We start from the raw sequence: 18,730 nt of genomic DNA, 5'->3' as shown, positions 1-18,730 counted from the left end.
CTTACGTAAGCATTTCTGAGCCTTCAAGAAAGAGATGATGCCAACCACTGCACCACTCTTGTCGCCTTGAACTTCTAGGGGTTCCTGACCCGAGCGAGGAATGCGAATAACCTTCTCGCTGCACAAGATTTCTGCCTGGTGTTGGGACAACCAATCCATCCCAATCACGACGTCGAAGCTACCCAAAACTATGGGAATGAGATCAATAGAGAAGGCTTGACCAGCTAAGATAAGATTACAACCCTGAACTACGTGCATGGCTTCTAGACTTTTACCGTTAGCTAACTCTACTACATGTTTGGTGGGTAAAAGTGTTGGTGCACGTTTTAGCAGTTGACACATTTTCACAGACATATAGCTTGTATCCGCACCCGAATCAAACAAAACAGTAACGTAAATATTGTCGAGGAGAAACTTACCCATAACCACGTTGGGATCGTTCACTGCGTCGCCTCGACCTAGCACAAAAGCGCGACCACGAGCTTCATTGCCGTTGTTGTTGTTTCCACCGTTGTTGTTGCCGTTGCCCTGGTTGTTATTGTTGTTGCGATTCTGGTTCAATTGAGGGCAATCGCGTTTGAAATGACCTTCAGCCCCACACTGGAAACACCCCCGGTTTCCACGCTGTGGCTGCTGCTGTTGCTGCTGCTGGTTCTGTGGAGCGGGTTGTTGAGGCTGCTGATTCTGATTCGCAGGCCGTGGACTCCTACAGTCTTTGGCCTCGTGACCCATCTTAAGACACCTTTGACAACGACCCTTGTTACATGGGCCGTGGTGATGCCTGTTGCAGTTGTGGCACCTAGGTTGACTACCCTGATATCTCCTCTGTCTGTGACCACCAGAGGATTGCTGACTGGGACTCTGATAGTGGTCGATTTTCTGCTGCTGAGCTTGTGGCTGAACCGATGCTGAACTTTTACTAGAGTCTCCATCCCATTTTCTTTTACTTTCACCAGATGTAGCAGGAGTAACTGAGGTGGTGACATTAGTAGTAGCATTAACACGCTTGGGCAGTTTATTCTGATCCACTGCCTGATCAGTGATGCGATGAGCGAGGCGCTGGATTTCCTGGATGTTTTCGAGATTAGCCGACGTCACGTGGCTCTGAATTTCTGGCGCCAATCCCTTGAGATACAACTCAATGCGCTTGTATGGAGGGTCCACCATAGTAGGGCACAGAACGGCCAACTCATTCGACCGTTTGGTATACGCTTCGATTTCCGATCCAACCATTTTCAAGTTATACAGCTCGTCTTCCAGCTTGTGAATATCTTCACGCGTGCAATACTCACGCTTGATGAGTTCCTTAAAATCGTTCCATGGGGTGGCGTTAGCAGCTGCCAACCCTAAGATCTGGACTTGGGCGTTCCACCAAGTCAGTGCTATCCCTTCTAAAGTACCGGTAGCAAACTTGACCTTGCGAGCCTCAGGGCACTCGCACATTTCGAATACTGATTCTAGCTTTTCAAACCAGTGGAGGAGTCCCACTGCCCCCTCTGTGCCGCTGAAAGAGTTTGGACGACAGTCCATGAAATTCTTGAACGTGCAGACAGGCTGCTGCGCGTGTTGACCTATTGTGTACGAATAGGACGAAGTTAAATACAAGAGTTAATGTAGGATCTAAAGATCCTAGTGTGTGCCTATACTGCAGGATATACTACCTGCTTGAGCTGCTGCAACTGCCGCAGCAACTTGAGCTTGGACGAGAGCCTCTAGCTGGGCTTGTGTCATGTTGATTCGTCCAGACATGATCTTCATAGTAACAAGTAGCATATGTAAGAATGGTTCGCGAGTAGGGCGATGACAGAAAAGTGTAAGCACGTAGGGATTCTCATGCTATAATATCATGTGTATCTAAGCGTAATGCGAGCAAAGTTCTAAGCAGTTCTAGCAAACAGGCAATAAATATAAACCTTATTACCTAGGATGTCGAGTCTTGCACGTGGAGCGAAGCGTCGTTGTGGATCGTTGAGAGCACTGCACTGGTTATAGTCCGGTTTTAATAAAAACGTTTTCCCATAGTAAAACCAAGTTCTCTATAACCAATGGCTCTGATACCAATCTGTCACACCCCCAAAATCCACACGCGGAGTACCACCGCTTGGGAGCGTGACTGACCAGGATCAAGCCATCAATCATATCAAACATAGCATTTAATATAAAAGTAAATAATGCAAATCATCATGACATGATTGATGTTTCAAAACCAACATCGTTTAAGTAGCGGAAGCATAGTATGAAATCTCAAAATAGTTATAAGTTCAATATAACGTTCACGATCCATCTGCCCACAACGACCTGCTCCTTCCCTGTGCAAGCTCCAATAAGTACCTAAGGCCCTGCAAGGCATGCAGCAAATAATCAACAAACTAGTTGAGCGAGTTCACAGAAAGTAAGTTCAAAACGTAATGCATAAGTATAGCTAGTGGGGGCTTCCCATTCTAGTGTGTACTAAAGGTGGGGGCTTCCCATGTTCATCCTGGTTAATGAGGGCTTCTCATTAACGGTACTTACTAGACTAACTTCCGACCATGTGTTCCTCTTTACCGAGAACAGGAATACGTACAGGGTCACGTAGGCTTTACGTGACGTGCCCTTCCCCGAGGACAGTGGTACGCGTGGGGGCTACGTAGGCTTTACGCAGCGTGGCCTTCCGACCTGGAAGCCAGTGAATGGTATTGGGTTACGTAGGCTTTACGTAACGTGTCCTCCCGACCCGGGAGACATATGGCAAATATACTGGGTTACGTAGGCTTTACGTAACGTGTCCTGACTAACCTGAGGACGATGGTCTATAGTCTGGTATATGCGTAAGTACGAGTAATCATTCCATAACCAACATATCCAACCCAATTCCCAACCTGGGAATCCCATGCCTTGGCTGTGTGAACTCACCTTGGTTTGCTCGGCAGATACACAGAAAGTACTAGTAGCAAGTAAATGATCACTCACGTCCTATCATGGTTATTATACGTGTCAGGTTCGTATATGGCACGTATATAGTAGTCACGTATAGTCATGGCAAACATGTACGCACGTAAGCAGATAAGACATAGCATGTGTGATTCAATTGTTCTAAGTCCAATCATACCCGGCCCAAAGACATAAGCAGCCCAATAACAAAACAGTCCAGATTCTTAATCGGCCCAAATAGCAAACACCTACAAGTCCATTAATAAACAGCCCACAAATCAAATCATTGGGCCCGTGACAGTGAAGGCCCAATAGTGTGCATGTGCAACGATGGTCTCGACTCGCAACGGGGTTACGAGTCGCAACGGGGATCTCGAGTCGTAACGGCTGGATACGAGTCGCAATAGATGGTCTCGGTTCATCCTGGTCTGGTTACGAGTCGCAATCTGACTCGCAACCGTGGTTGCGGTTCGTGCGGTTTGGTCTCGAGTGGGGTTCCGACTCGCAATCCGAGTCGCAACCGAACGTGTAACTGGTTTCCATACTTTCAGTCAATTATACTCCGTGATTTCAGCTAACAGTTTGGTCAGTTTCGGAAATAGATCAAATCAACAATTAATCTATAATCAATCATGTTCATAATCAACATCAATTCAAGAACAATTAACCAATCTTGTACAGAACATGTAATCGGATCATGTGATACATAATCCCATAGACTAACATGCAACCTAGGTCATGAAAACCCAAAACGAATCATCATACCAACCTTTCGGGAACAATCTATGTTAGCCGATCCTCAATCGTTTAATCTAATATTATCATACACACAATCCAAACATATATCATGTTAACCGATTTATCCAGCATCTCGCTATTTGAATAACATCATACATCCGATTTGCATGAACATACATAAGAGCCGATTTAACAAAACATTTATCAATTAACATCCCAAACAATACATTAACAAGAATTCTCGGTTAGCAAACACCAACATACGATAACCATTTAACAAGCAACCTAATTATCAAGCACTAACCGGTTGGATTGAAGGTAGAGGATCGATTCGTTTCACAAGCTTCAAAGTGTGTGTGTGCCGTCGGGTTCCAAGCAAGCCGAGAGAGAGAGGAAACTAGCTAGGGTTTTGTGTGTTTTTGTGTTTTGTGACAACTAACAAAACCTATCCCAACTATGGGATTTACACGGTTAAAGGGAAGTGGGCCGAACCCACATGGGCCGCCCTAATGGTCCGCGTGCAGAGTATAAGGCCCGAATGGGCTTGTGCGAGTGTGGGTGTGTTGTGTGGTTTTAATTCGCGTATCATAACATCGAATACATATAATGCACGTAATAACATAACATACATCATGCAATCAATTAATCATTCGGGTTCATAAAATCACATGTCGTGCACAAACGTTACATCAAAGCAAGTCTAAAGTTCGAGTTGTCACAGTTTCGACTGAAAACTTAGCTCCCACGTAAAACTGTTAAGATATTACCAACTAGGGTTTATCCCCCCCTGAGTTTTAGGGGCCCTGATCCTGATTCCGATTGTTATGAAAATTTTAGGGTTTATGCGGAATCACTTGGGTGTTTCAATTAGGGTTTTCTTATTACCTAATTATCATCCTAATTATTGATTTTCGTGACAGTTGTTACAACCTGATTGTTAATTTTTAAACATTCTGCTTTGTTTTCGCACATATCACAGTTGATGAAAGTTTAAAGGCATTACTTGAGTTAGTGTATTGCATGATGAGGGGATATGCTGAGATCGTGGGGTCCATAAGAATTTAGTGCATAATTAATATACCTTAACGTATCGGTAAGCATTTTGAAAGTTTTTAGATTGAGCTTAAGTGGACAACAATATCGTCAATCGATGTGAATCGTTTAGAACTTAAAACGATTAAAAGCTTAACGGTGTTGGTGATATGTCTAAAAAAACTGATATGATCCTCTTACACAAACTCACAAAAATATGTTTGTACATATTTCATTTCTGCATTTAATTTCTGTCTTTGCATTTATGTTTCATTTTTTTTGAAAAAATCCAAAAAGATTTTCGACAACTGATGGTGAAAAGCTGATATTCAAAATCTCAAAGGCTAAACATGATGAACAGACAGGTTGGTTAAATGGTTTGAAATGTTTAAGATGATTCATTACGTTGAATCAGAATTTGGAATGTTTCAAATTTTTGATCATTTTTAAATGTGAAAATTCTCAAATGTTTAGTTGTTTCATTAAGTTGAATCACAATATTGTTTGTTTGTAACAGAGAGGTTGAGATATGCAGGTTTCTGAGTTTGTCGCTACGGAAAGCCAGGTGTCGATCCCAAAAGCACGGAAGCTTGACGAAAGGGGGAGCCTGAAGATTCTGAAGAAAGAGAGCAACGAAAGCTGAAGACAGATCCACCGGGATTCTGTTCAAGCAAGAGGAACTCAAGAGAGAGAGAAAGACAAGTTGCTACGAGTTTCACTACGGATTGACTACGGCAATATCCAAGGGGGAGATTGTTGATACATTTATTGTCTATCGCCTTCGTCAATTCGAGTCGTAGTGAAAAGCCGGAAGAAATCAAGCACATAATGTCATAATTAGTTAGAAATAGCAAGGTGGCGTTTTGGTAATTAATGAGAATCCTCATTAATTCCAAGGCCTATAAATAGGATGTTGATGACATAAGTTTAGAAGTTAAAAAATTCTTGGAAGACTTAAGATCTCATTTTGTACATTTGGTGATTCAAGTTTAGAGAGAGAAAGTCTAGAGAGAGAAAGTCATTGTAAACGTGAATCTTGTACCGGATTTGTCATATCTTTCAATAGATTCTCGTTACTAGTACGTTATTGTGTGTTCGGTCACACACGTTCACGGATTCCGCACGTGAAACGTTCGTTACGCAATCGAACGGCGTCAAAACCGGTCCTACAGGAAAAACGGGACCTACAGTCTTGAAATTTTTGAAAAGTCCTTGATAAACCTTCTATAAAATCCGGCATGCCCTAGGAAACTTCTGATTGCTCTAACGGAGGAGGGTGGAGGTAATCGAGAAATAGTGTCTACTTTTACTCGATCAACTTCCATTCCTTCGCTCGAGATTTTGTGACCAAGTACTATTCCCTCTGTGACCATGAAATGACATTTTTCCCAGCTAAGGGTGAGGTTAGTTTCCTCACATCGGGATAGCATTCGTTCGAGGTTATCGAGGCATTGGTCATATGAATCTCCAAAGATAGAAAAGTCGTCCATGAACACTTCCATAGTTTTTTCTATCATATCATGGAAAATGGCCACCATGCAACGTTGGAATGTTGCAGGTGCATTACATAGACCAAATGGCATGCGTCGATAAGCGAAAGTTCCATAGGGGCATGTGAAAGTTGTATTTCCTTGGTCTTCAGGTGCTATTGGAATTTGAAAGTAACCTGAAAAACCATCCAAGAAACAGTAAAATTTATGACCGGATAGTCGTTCTAACATTTGATTAATGAAGGGCAAAGGAAAGTGGTCTTTCCTTGTTGCTTCATTTAATCGTCTATAGTCTATACAAACTCTCCATCCTGTGACGGTTGTTGTTGGTATTAATTCATTCTTTTCATTAGTTATTACCGTCATACCTCCTTTCTTTGGGACTACTTGGACGGGACTTTCCCATGGACTATCGGAGATAGGATAAATTAGTCCGGCGTCAAGTAGTTTGATGACCTCATTTTTAACCACTTCTTGCACATTTGGATTTACTCTACGTTGTGGTTGTATTACCGTTTTGTAGTCATCGTTCATCAAAATTTTGTGCGTGCACATGGAAGGATTTATTCCTTTAATATCTACAAGCTTCCAAGCGATCGCATTTTTATGTTTTTTAAGAAGATTAATTAATTTTTCTTTTTCTACACTACTTAATTTAGACGAAATAATTACAGGTAATTTACCATCTTTGTCTAGAAAAGCATATTCCAAACCTTTCGGAAGTTCCTTGAGCTCAATGGGTGGGTTTTTAGGAGACTCCTTATTTCGTGGCTCATTTAGATCAAGAACTTTATAGGTTTGTTCTATGGCGACCTCTTCTTCAACAAAGTGGTCAACTTCATCACTTGTATCGGGTGGCTCATCTTCATCTTCTATTAGGGGGTCATTATTGCCAAAAGGATATTTCATTGAACGCTCAAGATCTATGCTCCTTTTGAATGCCCCTAACTGAAGAGGTAGATTATTAAACTTCCGGTTTTTCAAAGCTTCATGAGTTTTTACGAAAGGTCATCCCAACACTAGAGGAGCGTCATCGAGGATGACAAAGTCGGTTGGGATTACCATTTGATTTGTTTGAACCAAGACATCCTCCACTATACCAATTGATTGTATTACTTTCCGATTAAATAGAAAAATGGGTATTTGAAGTGGAGTAAAATCACTAATACTTAATTTTTCGAAAATGTAATTAGGCATTATGTTAACATAAAGATCTTTATCAATGGTGACATTACTAATAAATGAATTTTGAAAAAAACATGGAACCGGTGTAATGTTAATTTCAAAAGGATCTTCTTTTATTAGCGAAGTTTGATCATTAGTTAACTTAACACTTACTATTTCTTCAATTTTAGTGTTAGTGTTTAACTCTTTTAAAAACTTAGCATGAGTTGGTACTAAACAATGATTTTCGAAAGAAGGTGACAAGAGATTAATTTCTTCAAAATTAGACACTTCTTGAATTTTAGCGTTATTGGCCTCACCTTTTTCGTTGTTTAACTCATGAGTCGTTTTTTCACTTATTTGTTCTTCCATTTTTAACTCTTCAACTATCGGTTCTTTTTTTAATTCTTCTCTGCGCGGGACTCCTCTTCCCTTGCGCGAGATTCTTTTATGCAACGTTCGATAGTTTTAAGTTTTTCTATTATCCTATCGGCTATTTCGGTAATAGAGTAAGGATCGGGATCCTCGGTTGTTCGATCCTTGGTTCCTCATAGTACCCATATGAAGTAGATGGTTCATACCATTGTTCTTCATTGTAAGTATATGATGGATAACGGTCGAAATTTTATTCTTCATAGTACTCATATGAGGTGGGTTGTTCACGCCATGGTTCCTCATAATAAGTGTATGAAGGTGGTGGCTCATATCTTGATTCCTCAAGGTATGAGTATGAAGGCTCATACCTTGGTTCGTCAAAATATGAGTATGAGGGAGAAGGTTCATACCTTTGGTCTTCATAGGATGTGTATGAAGTTGATGGCTCGTACCTGGGCTCCTCATAATAGTTGTATGAAGTGGATGGTTGAAATAAGCTACAATATTGTACCGAGTGCGGGTTTCCACAATTAGTGCAATAATCTCTCATATAATCATCCTCCTTATAGGTGTAGTTATAGCCTCCTGAGTATTGATCCATGGGGATCACTCAACAGACCACAACAGAGTCTCGGGACCAGAAAAAAAACAGAGACGGAAACAGAGGCTGGACACGGCCCCGTGTTTAGTGGACACGGCCCCGTGTTCAGGGTCTGTATCTGGGCGTTTTAATTAAAGTTACTGGTCTTGTTGGACACGGGGGCGTGTTCAGTGGACACGGCCCCGTGTTCAGACTCTATATCTGGGTATCTAGCTAAAAATATGCAGCACGGGGGCGTGTTCAGTGAGCACGGCCCCGTGTTCAGGCTACTGTAAATGCAAACTAAACTAAAATGCAGAAAAATGTGCGTGCGTTTTAAAAAGGTTTTGAAAAACTGATTAAGCCGTCGATTTTAAGCTTTCATACAATCCTTGTGTCCCCGGCAACGGCGCCAAAAACTTGATGCATGCTAGTGTGTATATGTTTTAGGTATATATTTTAAGCCCTTTTTACACTTTTTAGCCAAGTTTTAAATTTATAAAACATGATATTTACTAACACTACACACACATATGGGCAAGTGCACCCATCGTGGACGTAGTATAGTGTTGGTAAGATACCGAGGTCGTCCAAGGACACAAGAGCTTTTAGTACCGGTTTATCCTCAACGTCTAATCAAATCAAAATGTTAGAAAAGATTTTAAAGCTAAGAAAATAAAACTAACTAATTGCTGAAAAATAAAAATAAAAATAAAAACAGATAGACAAGATGAATCACTTGGATCCGACTCGTGTATAGTGTAACCTTTGATTATTTTCGCACTTTTGCACTTGTTTAAGAGATTATCTTAGTTATTGTAGTAGGCCCCTCTTTTGAAGGTGACGTTACCCTCAACCCAGTAGTTTGAGTCAGCAAGGATACAATCCTAAAGGGTCGGATTATTGAAAGATAATTAGTTAAGTTATTAATGCAAATTATGGTAGGCCCCTCTTTTGAAGGTGACGTTACCCTTGACTAAGTAGTCTGAGTCAGCAGGGATACAGTCCTAAATAGCCGGGTTATAGTATTAATAGTAGTTTAACTTATGAGGGGGTCAAAGAGTTTGGATCCCCGCCATCCAATACCTTTGGGTATTGAATTAGATCATACTAAATTTAACCCAGGTCCCTTGCAGGACCTCTAAACGCTGAACAAATGCAAGACTCTTACCAAACCGTTCCCTTAACCCCCGACCAGGTAGCCAACATACCTCCATATAGACCGTGGAGATATGAATGGTGAAAATCTTTTATTTTATATAGACAGTAAAATAATGTCAAGACACCACAGACAAACGATAAGGAAGAATCACCTTCAACAAAAAAAACTAGTTATTAAAGTCATTAATACAAAACCAAATAAAAAGTGCAAAAGATTAAAAATAAAAAGTATTACACTAGACACTTGTCTTCACCAAGTGATGTAAGAGACTTAGGCAAACATGGCCTTTGATTGTCAAGAACTCTTACGATCAATCTTGGATCCCGAGACGACTCACACACTCTATGATGGACAATGGATGATGGTGGTGGATGATGGTGTTATGGTGGTGGTGGGTGGTGGGTGAAGTGTGAGAGAGGTGGTGTGCCAAGGGATGAGTTGAAATGGCTCCAAGCACTCCTATTTATAGGCTGAACAGAAGCCTGAGCACGGCCCCGTGCCCGCTGGGCACGGCCCCGTGTCCGTCTGACACTCTCTCTCTTCATTAATTGTAATTCGCAATTACAATAAATGCTCCTGCAGTACTCTAACCACGCCCCCGTGTCCGCTGGGCACGACCCCGTGGTGGGCAATAGAAGCTTCTATTAGTTTGTCTTTTCTGCTGCTTCTTGGGCACGGCCCCGTGCTCGCTGAGCACGGGGCGTGTTCAGTCTTCTGCCTTCTTTGTTTTGCTTAAGAGGATGCTGTCGAGGGGTCGGGCAATCCACTTTTGTCCCTTTTCTTGTATTTATGTTAGATTTTGCTGTCTTTTTGCTTCTTTTGTTAATTTGAGCTCATTTAATCCTGAAAATACAAAAGGAAGACAAAGGCACACTTTTTCCAACATTAGTACTAAAAAGGGTTAGTTTTATGCCACAATTGATATAATTTATATGTTGCATTTTGCGCGTATCAGTGGCGGTCGCGGAGTTCGTCACATAGGTTCGATTCGAGTGAGCTGGAGTGTACAGTTTATGTGACAATCCGAACTTTCAAGGGTTGTGCCGTTTAATCCAGTAATCCTAACTGATCATTATTCCTTGTTTAGACGAAACTTGTTTTATGTTTTGTGTTATTACAATCCTGTTACTTGATACTTTTGGGCCGTGGAATTACTCAACACTTGTGGGCCGTCAGTTTATTTGAGCCTAACCCGTACACGCATATATCTTTAATCAAATCATACTTATGCATATCACACTTATGCATGAATCTTGTAAAGCCCAAATGGGATTGTCATGGGCCCATATTGTGTTTTAACAGCCCACTTCGGGTAGCCTGTGATCGCCCAAAAACTTATATTTAAGTTGTATACGTATTACATGGCTGTTAACATAAAACTCAAAACATAACCCTACCCCTTCCCTTGTTGTGCGACTAGAGACCCCCCCCCCCTTGGAATTGCGATGGCAGGAGAAACCCTCTCCCCTCTGTCGAAGTTGTTTTCCTCTAATTGCTACAAGTCAGCCATTATCTTGCATATTGGTTAGTTATCTTATATGTGTATTCTGATTATATGTTATGTGAGTTAATTGATCATTCATTAATAGCTTTATAATCTTGCAAACCTTAAACTGAATTGTATGTGGTTAATAATCGATGATCATGTTTTATATGCACGATATAATTTGATAACCCTTGCATGATTCTGTTTGATGTGTATACCCTGATTCCTCTCGGCTATGTGTGATTAATTGTCTTGCGACTTTAAGGAGATTGTTAAAATATTATTGTAGGGTCAGAATTGTATGTATGATTATTTGTTGAAATTGGTAATTATGTGATGGTCTAACATTGTTTTCTTTTAGGTGGATTACCGTTTCTTATTTTGTGCCGAAGCTATTTATAAAGCACAAGCTGAAACAGGTGAAATTAAAGGGCATTACTTGAATGCTACTACGGGTAATTGCGAAGATATGATGAAAAGGGCTGTATTTGCTAGAGAATTGAGAGTTCCTATCGTAATGCATGACTACCTAACAGGTGGATTCACTGCAAATACTAGCTTGTCTCAGTATTGCCGAGATAATGGTCTACTTCTTCACATCCACCGCGCAATGCATATTGATAGACAGAAGAATCATGGTATGCAGTGGCGGATTCAAGATTTTTTTTCACCGGGTTCCTTTTGGTATATTTTCACTAATTTTCACTATTTTTTTTAAATCATACAAAATTTCCACTGTTTTTTTCATTTTTTTCCAAACCGAGGGGGTTCCCGGGAACCCCCAAAACACCCCTGGATCCGCCACTGATGGTATGCACTTCCGTGTACTAGCTAAAGCGTTACGTATGTCCGGTGGAGATCACATTCATTCCGGTACCGTAGTAGGTAAACTTGAAGGATAGTTTCCAGAATATCAATAAGCTATATTAGGGGTTTCAATAAAGAATACTAGGGTGCACAGTAGTGTAAATCTTTGATTGGGATCGCTATGTTAACCTGATGGGGTTTTGGATATGTACATGGGCATCAGGGTTGGTTATTATAGGATAGAAAGTTCACTTTGATTATATGAACAAACTGTTGAGCGATTAGATAAGCATGTGAAACAAGAATTAACTCTTGATTTCAAGGTTACTCAATATTAACTATGAGGACATGATTAAATTGAATATTGATCAGAATAGTTATGCTTATTGGCGAAAATGAAACAATTACACACAATCTGTTTTGGGCCGCATAGGGTTAATGGGCTTTGCTGGATCAGATTGCACGTAAACTAGTGGGCCGTGGGAGGTAATGTGATTCATCTTAGGTTGAGGCCTGTTGTGTTTGGGGCTGGGTAACATGAGGGGTGGTCGGGATTACCGGAAATATGGATCTAACAGCTTAATAGTGGGTCATGTAAAAGAGTTGGGCTATAATAGTTTAGTCCAACACAGTTTGGTTAGTATATGGGCTGCACTAGAACTAATTAAATATCGGGTCACACATACACTTGTACCCGATTGGTACATTAGCTGCCCACTTTGTATCCGCTAACACATGACTCGATTGGATTAGATGGGCCGAGTGGATTATAAGAACCATAATAACAGTTGGATATTATTGATGATATGTGTTGAATATATGACCCAAACCCCTAGTGCCATCTTATTATGTGATTAACTTATGGTGTGCCATACAATAACGCTAAATGTGATTATGAAACTGTTTACTAACCGATACGTGTGAAGTTAATTGTGAACTGAACCACTTGTGATAAGGTGTGATGTGAACCTGTATTGTGGTTATAAGTAGGACCAGATACTTGCTAATACTTGCGTAATGATGTGCGTATTGCTTACTTGTAACTTGTGTAAATAAATGTAAGGAATACATGTTCACGTGTACACGAAACTAACTGCTATCGGTAACCATAATAGGGACTGATTGATCAACTTGGGAATACGTATTTTAATCTTACCGAGCAAACAAAGGTGATTTCATCTCTCTCTTGAGCATGCGTCCCGATGGTTTGGGACAGTCTTTGGGTATCCCTGAGAGGGATTGGTTTTGGGTAAATCTGGAATGTTGGATAATATACTCATCCTATCACCATTAAAGTCCCTCCGTGTTGTTTGGTTACCTATGGGGTAACATGGTATTAGTTAGTAGCGCTACCTAGGTTTGGCAACCTCACCCCGTACCTGGGAGGACGGGTGTTGAACTAATGACCTAGTCATGACCAATGCTTTGATAGGAGCATTGGAGAAAGGGCAAAGTAAATCAGAAGCCATCTTGTATTCGGGATATTATCAACATTAAATTCAATGGATTAACTAAACACTTGGTAACCAACGTTTTCGTAAAACTATGAACTCACCAGCGTTGTCTGATACACTTATTGCATGCTCGCAGGTCGTTAGATATCTTGGATTTGGGAACTTGCTGTCTGGAGTAGCAGGAGTGGTCATGGGTCGACTGGAAGGATTCGTGTGATTGAAGTATTTATACTATACATTGGTTTTGAAACAGTTTAACTTTGGTTTATCATTTGCTTCCGCTGAACATGTTGGTTTTCATTTAAACATGTTGATGGTATTTTCATTAATAATTGAGGATTTTATTTATAAAATTGTATGGGTTCAATGTAATTAGTGGCTCGTTATTGGTACGTCACACGCCTAGCAGGGACATTCCCTAGATGGTATTTCGGGGGTGTGACAGTTTAGCCTAGTGAAGAGACGTCATCGGCACCATTCAGGTCGGAAGCGCACGGATCAGCGACGGCGGATCGGTGGTTTCATTTGTTGCACCCTACTTCCCAAGTAGTTATGACGGTGTTGGTTGTAAAGATGGTGGTGGTTGTGTGCGAAGTTGGTGGTGGTGATTGTGGTTTCCGGCGGGTTGGGTGGTGGTGGGACGGTGGTGATGGAGGAGATGGAGATGGTCGTTGTTGGGTTATAGCAGATGATGGTTTAAATAATACATACTATTATAAATTATAAAACAAATATATTAACTAAATAATTAATTGTTTTGAGGTTTTTTTATTTTTTTATTATACTATATATTATTAATGCTTAAAATGACGAAATTGCCTTCATGTGCAATGCACATGACTAGAGTTAACTGAAATTTTTAACTATGTTAGTGTAAAAGGACCTAGCGTGTAATGAGTTCACCAAATAAAGGATTATGACTGTAATTACTGAAGTTAAAGGCTATCCGTTGCAATCCGATATAAACATAAAGGACGAAAAGTGTAATTTACCCTAAAAAACGTCATGTTTTTATATTTAACTCTTGACACTAGTGAGCACCTGCTAGTATTTTTAGTCACTTTTAATTTATTATTTTTATACCATATCGATATCTATATTTAACAACAAAATTCTTTTTTTTTTTTGAACGGCAAATTTGGATCACTGACGGACCACTGGAGTATCATCGTGCCATCAGCGGAACCACCCGATGATATCCATCTCCACTAGGCATAATGCCTATACACCAATTCAGGAGGAAACCCAATAAATATGGGAAAAACCCCCTTGTGAGAATCGAACCCAGAACCTATTGGTCCAAATTCTTATCTCACCCCCAAGATACCACTAGGCTACAAAGCCATGGGTACCAACAAAATTCTTTTGACTTGATTATTACCACTAACCTTACCCGTTTAGTCACTCCATCCAATAAATCACACTAATATGCACGATCACCACACCTTCCATATTCTTACTGGTGTCCTTAAAATGCCCACATGTAACTACACCTTTGTATTATTATTGAAACACAAAATTAAATTATTTTTTTTCCTTTTCTCTTGGTTGGTCGACACCAACTAAACTACCCTCACCATCTTTATATTATTTATAATTCTTTGACTTTTTCAAGTATCTAGGCATGCTTTTATACTACTAACCTCACCAAACCATTTCTTAATGTGAAAACTGTCTTGATCATTTGTTTGACTTAAGAACCATGCTCACTTAGTTTCCCCATGCAAGACCGTACACATTTTCATTTTTAAATTCAACACACCTTAACTCCCAATCACCGCTTTTATCACTTTTACACTCTTTCTCCTTCTCTCTCGGTTACAGCATCCACAATAGGATGTATGTTGATGTTTTTAATGAGAGAGAAAGGTGAGGTGGATGAGAGAGGGTGTGAGGTGGAGAAGAGAAGAGAAGGTGTGGTGGTGTATGTAAGGAAAAACATGTATTTGAGAAGAGAGAAAGGTGTTGTGAGAGGGAAGGAGGAAAGAGGAGAGAGAGTGTTTTTTTGGATGATAATATGGGACAAGAGAGAGAATGTGTGTGATTGGTGGGGCAATGGCACCTTGACACAATAAAAACATCAAAAAACACCCCTTATTGGGGATGCTCTTTTATAAACAACTAGGTTATTACCCGAGATTGTTTCCCTGGCTCGGGAAACTTAGTTATATTAATTATTATTTGTTATTAATACGATCTCATTACATCAAGCGTCTAATTAGATCATGAACCCATATTAGACGTCAAACAAAAGCGTAACAGCACCACATGAATAACATCATTTCCACTTTTACTTCAATGCACTTACATGATCGGGTGATTATTTTGTAAAAATGGTTGTTATTGTACCTCCTAACAACCTACAACCACTGATACAAACTACTAATAACAAATATAATGTACAACTAAACTACTGATTCTCATTCCACTGTTATAGCTCCAGCGGCGCTTTGGTCTTCAGCAGTACTTGAGACATATCACTAGATTGAACATCAGTGCTTTATCTTCAACAGTCTTTAAATCAGCAGCATTTGTAATGAGCAGTTCTTTGGGTCATCAGATGTTAGGGCCACTGTCAAAGGGAAAGATATGTTACAAACAACTGCTTATTGTGGATCCACTGCTCTGAACAAGTTTTGGCTATATATCATCTGTTCCTTTGTAGTGTTCAATCCCAACAATCTCCCCCTCGAACAGATGATGCCAAAACACTCCATTATTAAGGATCTTTATTGTCTCATCGGGAGTTCCCTAACTTGACCTTTGAATTGTAATTCAAAGTTCATGGAATCCTCATCATCCTCATCCCTGCACAATGTAAGCTCAAGGAGATCTTGTAAGTCTTCTACATTTAGGCCAAGTGTTTCTTCCCTTGAAATATGCTTCATTTCACCACTGAACTTGATCAGAGTCAATACGTGGTTCTTTTGATCAGACTTCCACTTTACTATTTTTGAGTTCAGTGGGTTTCTTAGGAGAGTCTTTATTTTAGATGAGTTTGGTGAAGGAGGCCTGCTTATGACTCCTTTGATAGAATCTTGTGATTTCGTTGCTTCTTGATTTTCTACAATCATTCTTTGAAGGGCTTCTTTCATAATAAAATCTTCCTGAGCCTTGATTTCCTTTTCATCCATCTATTTTTGTTTTTTCTTTGATTTAGGACAATGATAGAAGTATCTAGAGGATGTAAACAAGGTCTTCAAAGAAAGGGCCTGCTGCTGTGGATCATCAGCTTTCTTTTCTTTGTATTCAGGCTTCTTTAGAAGGCTAGGATCTGTCTCTCTCTCCTTTTTCTCAGCCTTTCAAAAGCCTCATCAGTGTATTGCCTTGTCCATTTTGCTATGGCTTTGGCTGTACCAACCTTTGCTGCAACCAACTCTTGCTTCTTCCTTTTATACTCCAAGGTAAGATCAGCAATTGTCTTTTTGTATTTGCTCCAATTTGGTGCTGATCTTTTCATACATGGATCATTTTTTATTCTTTCAATTCTTTTAAGTTCAGCTTTGAGAGCAACAAGTGGCCAGTCTAGGAATTGTTCAGCTTTGGCAGGGTAAAATTTTTCACTCATGATCAATTTTGTGAGATCTTTTCTCAGATCCACTTGTAAACCAGCATCTGGAGGCAGGTTGGACATCTCTTTACTCAGGTCTCTTGCATAGTCTTCTAATTCTTTAACCTTGTTGAGCAAGAACTGCATTCGACATGAGATGGCATTATCACCCTGCTCTTTGCATTCATATTTGGCTCTCCATTCAGCTTGCTTTGCTTTGAGTTTTAGATATCCATCCATGTTTTTAGGATCTCTAAAACCTGTAAGAGATGGCAATTTTCTCTTTGAAGGATCATCCACTGTGTAGAATTGATTCATTTCATTCTTCACTGCATGCAGTTCTAGTGGATAGGTGAAGAGCTATTGGATCTTTGATTGGGTTGGCTAAGATTGGTAGAATGAATGGTTGAGGTTTAATGACATTGTAAGGTGTAGATGAAATGGGAACATGTGTTGGTATGTCAACATCATGCACCTGTATAACAACCCTAAAGTAAACCAACACCCTCGTAATATTTTCCGATACCCTAAAAATATTTAAAATATCCTAAAATGTCCAAAAATACACCCCATACGTGAAAACGGGCACCGAATTCCTTAAATATTATTAAAATTAATTAAAAATGGAAATTTTGGGATTTAGGCGGGCCGCGTAAGCCACCCCTTAAGCTTACGCGGGTCGCGACAAGGTGAAAGCTGGCGAAACCCTGGGCCACCACGTGGCCCAACACACGTCGAAGCTAGCTGATGACCAGATCACCTAAACCCTACCCGGGCTACTACGCGGGCCGCGTAGGCCCTGGTCTTGTTTTACGCGGGCCGTGAGAAGGCCCAAATCAGGAACTATAAATTGCAACGAAGGGCCTTCAGTCGAATTCATTCATTCACTCGTTCTCTCTCTCTCAATTTTCGTATAGTACACACTATACTCGGGCATAATACCCCCTAAATAACGAGGTTCTGCTCCGTTGTAAGTGTCATAACCCCTGGATACGTATTAGATACTCTGCCCGATTGATCTAGGGTTCCGTAACGGCTGTCGTGGTTCTGCCCGACGTAGTCGTTGGAATGCCGTCTCGGGGAGGGTATTACTAATGTTAAAATGGGTTATTATACTAACACGTGTGCATTTGTGTAATTTATAGATAATTCCCAGGAAACCCTTACAGAAAACCTAAGACAGCAATGTGAGTAATCCTCTTTTTATATACTCCTGTTTGTGAGTAATCTCCTTTTTTTGCAAATTGTTTTTACAAAACCTCACTTAATTAATTATATATTAAGCAGTTATTGAGTATTTGTAAGAATACAATTATCGTCGGTATGTTGGGGTTTTGTATACAAAATTTGTTACTGGAGGGGTAACATTTCCACAAGTCGGGTATGACTATACCGTGGGTGGTAATTGGTATAACTTGGAAACAAATGTAATTGCGAGATCGCCCTCAATACTGTACAATGGTTTTTATTAAAACTTGATTGAACTGGGATTCACTCACCAGTATTTCCCACTGACAAAATGTTTTTTAAACGTGTTTCAGGTAACAATATGTGAAAGCCAAATAGAAGCCAGCTGGACAGCACTGAAGGCTTCGAAAAGTGGCAATAAAGTTACCTAAAATAAAATAGATGTTTTTATTAAATAAAATAGGATTTATTCCTATGAAAATGTGTGTACTAAAAACTTGGGTTTTATCCCATGTGTTTAATATTATGAACGTGTGATATTTTACTCTGATAAAATATTCTCTAACTACGATCCTAAGGAAAATTCCGCTACCAAATTTGACAATAACAGGATACCACCGAAACTGGCCGCGGCCGCCCGTTCCTGTCTTTGTATAGGGGGACGTGGTTGCGGCAGAAGGTGGTATAAGAGCCATCATTGCAAAAGTCGCTAGGCACCTCCTAGTCGGTCGACTGGGGAGTTGAGAGTACTCGGCCTAGGCGGAGAGTACTCGGGGAGTACTCGGACATGT

At 40.2% G+C, this 18,730-nt stretch overlaps 1 protein-coding gene across 1 annotated transcript in view; it reads left to right on the top strand.

Moving 5' to 3' along the window:
• Positions 1-15,276, top strand: part of LOC118480948 (ribulose bisphosphate carboxylase large chain-like) — a 52,507-nt gene extending 37,231 nt beyond the window's left edge. Inside the window, exons 2-3 of the mRNA XM_035975967.1 lie at positions 11,302-11,578; positions 15,026-15,276. Coding sequence (XP_035831860.1) covers positions 11,302-11,578; positions 15,026-15,276 — 528 coding nt within the window. The remainder of the gene's footprint in view (positions 1-11,301; positions 11,579-15,025) is intronic.
• The last annotated feature ends 3,454 nt before the right edge of the window (positions 15,277-18,730 follow it).

This window comes from Helianthus annuus, chromosome 8 (genome assembly GCF_002127325.2).
Source record: "Helianthus annuus cultivar XRQ/B chromosome 8, HanXRQr2.0-SUNRISE, whole genome shotgun sequence".
Classification (NCBI taxonomy): Eukaryota; Viridiplantae; Streptophyta; class Magnoliopsida; order Asterales; family Asteraceae; genus Helianthus; species Helianthus annuus.
This window is presented reverse-complemented; position numbering and strand designations above follow the sequence as displayed.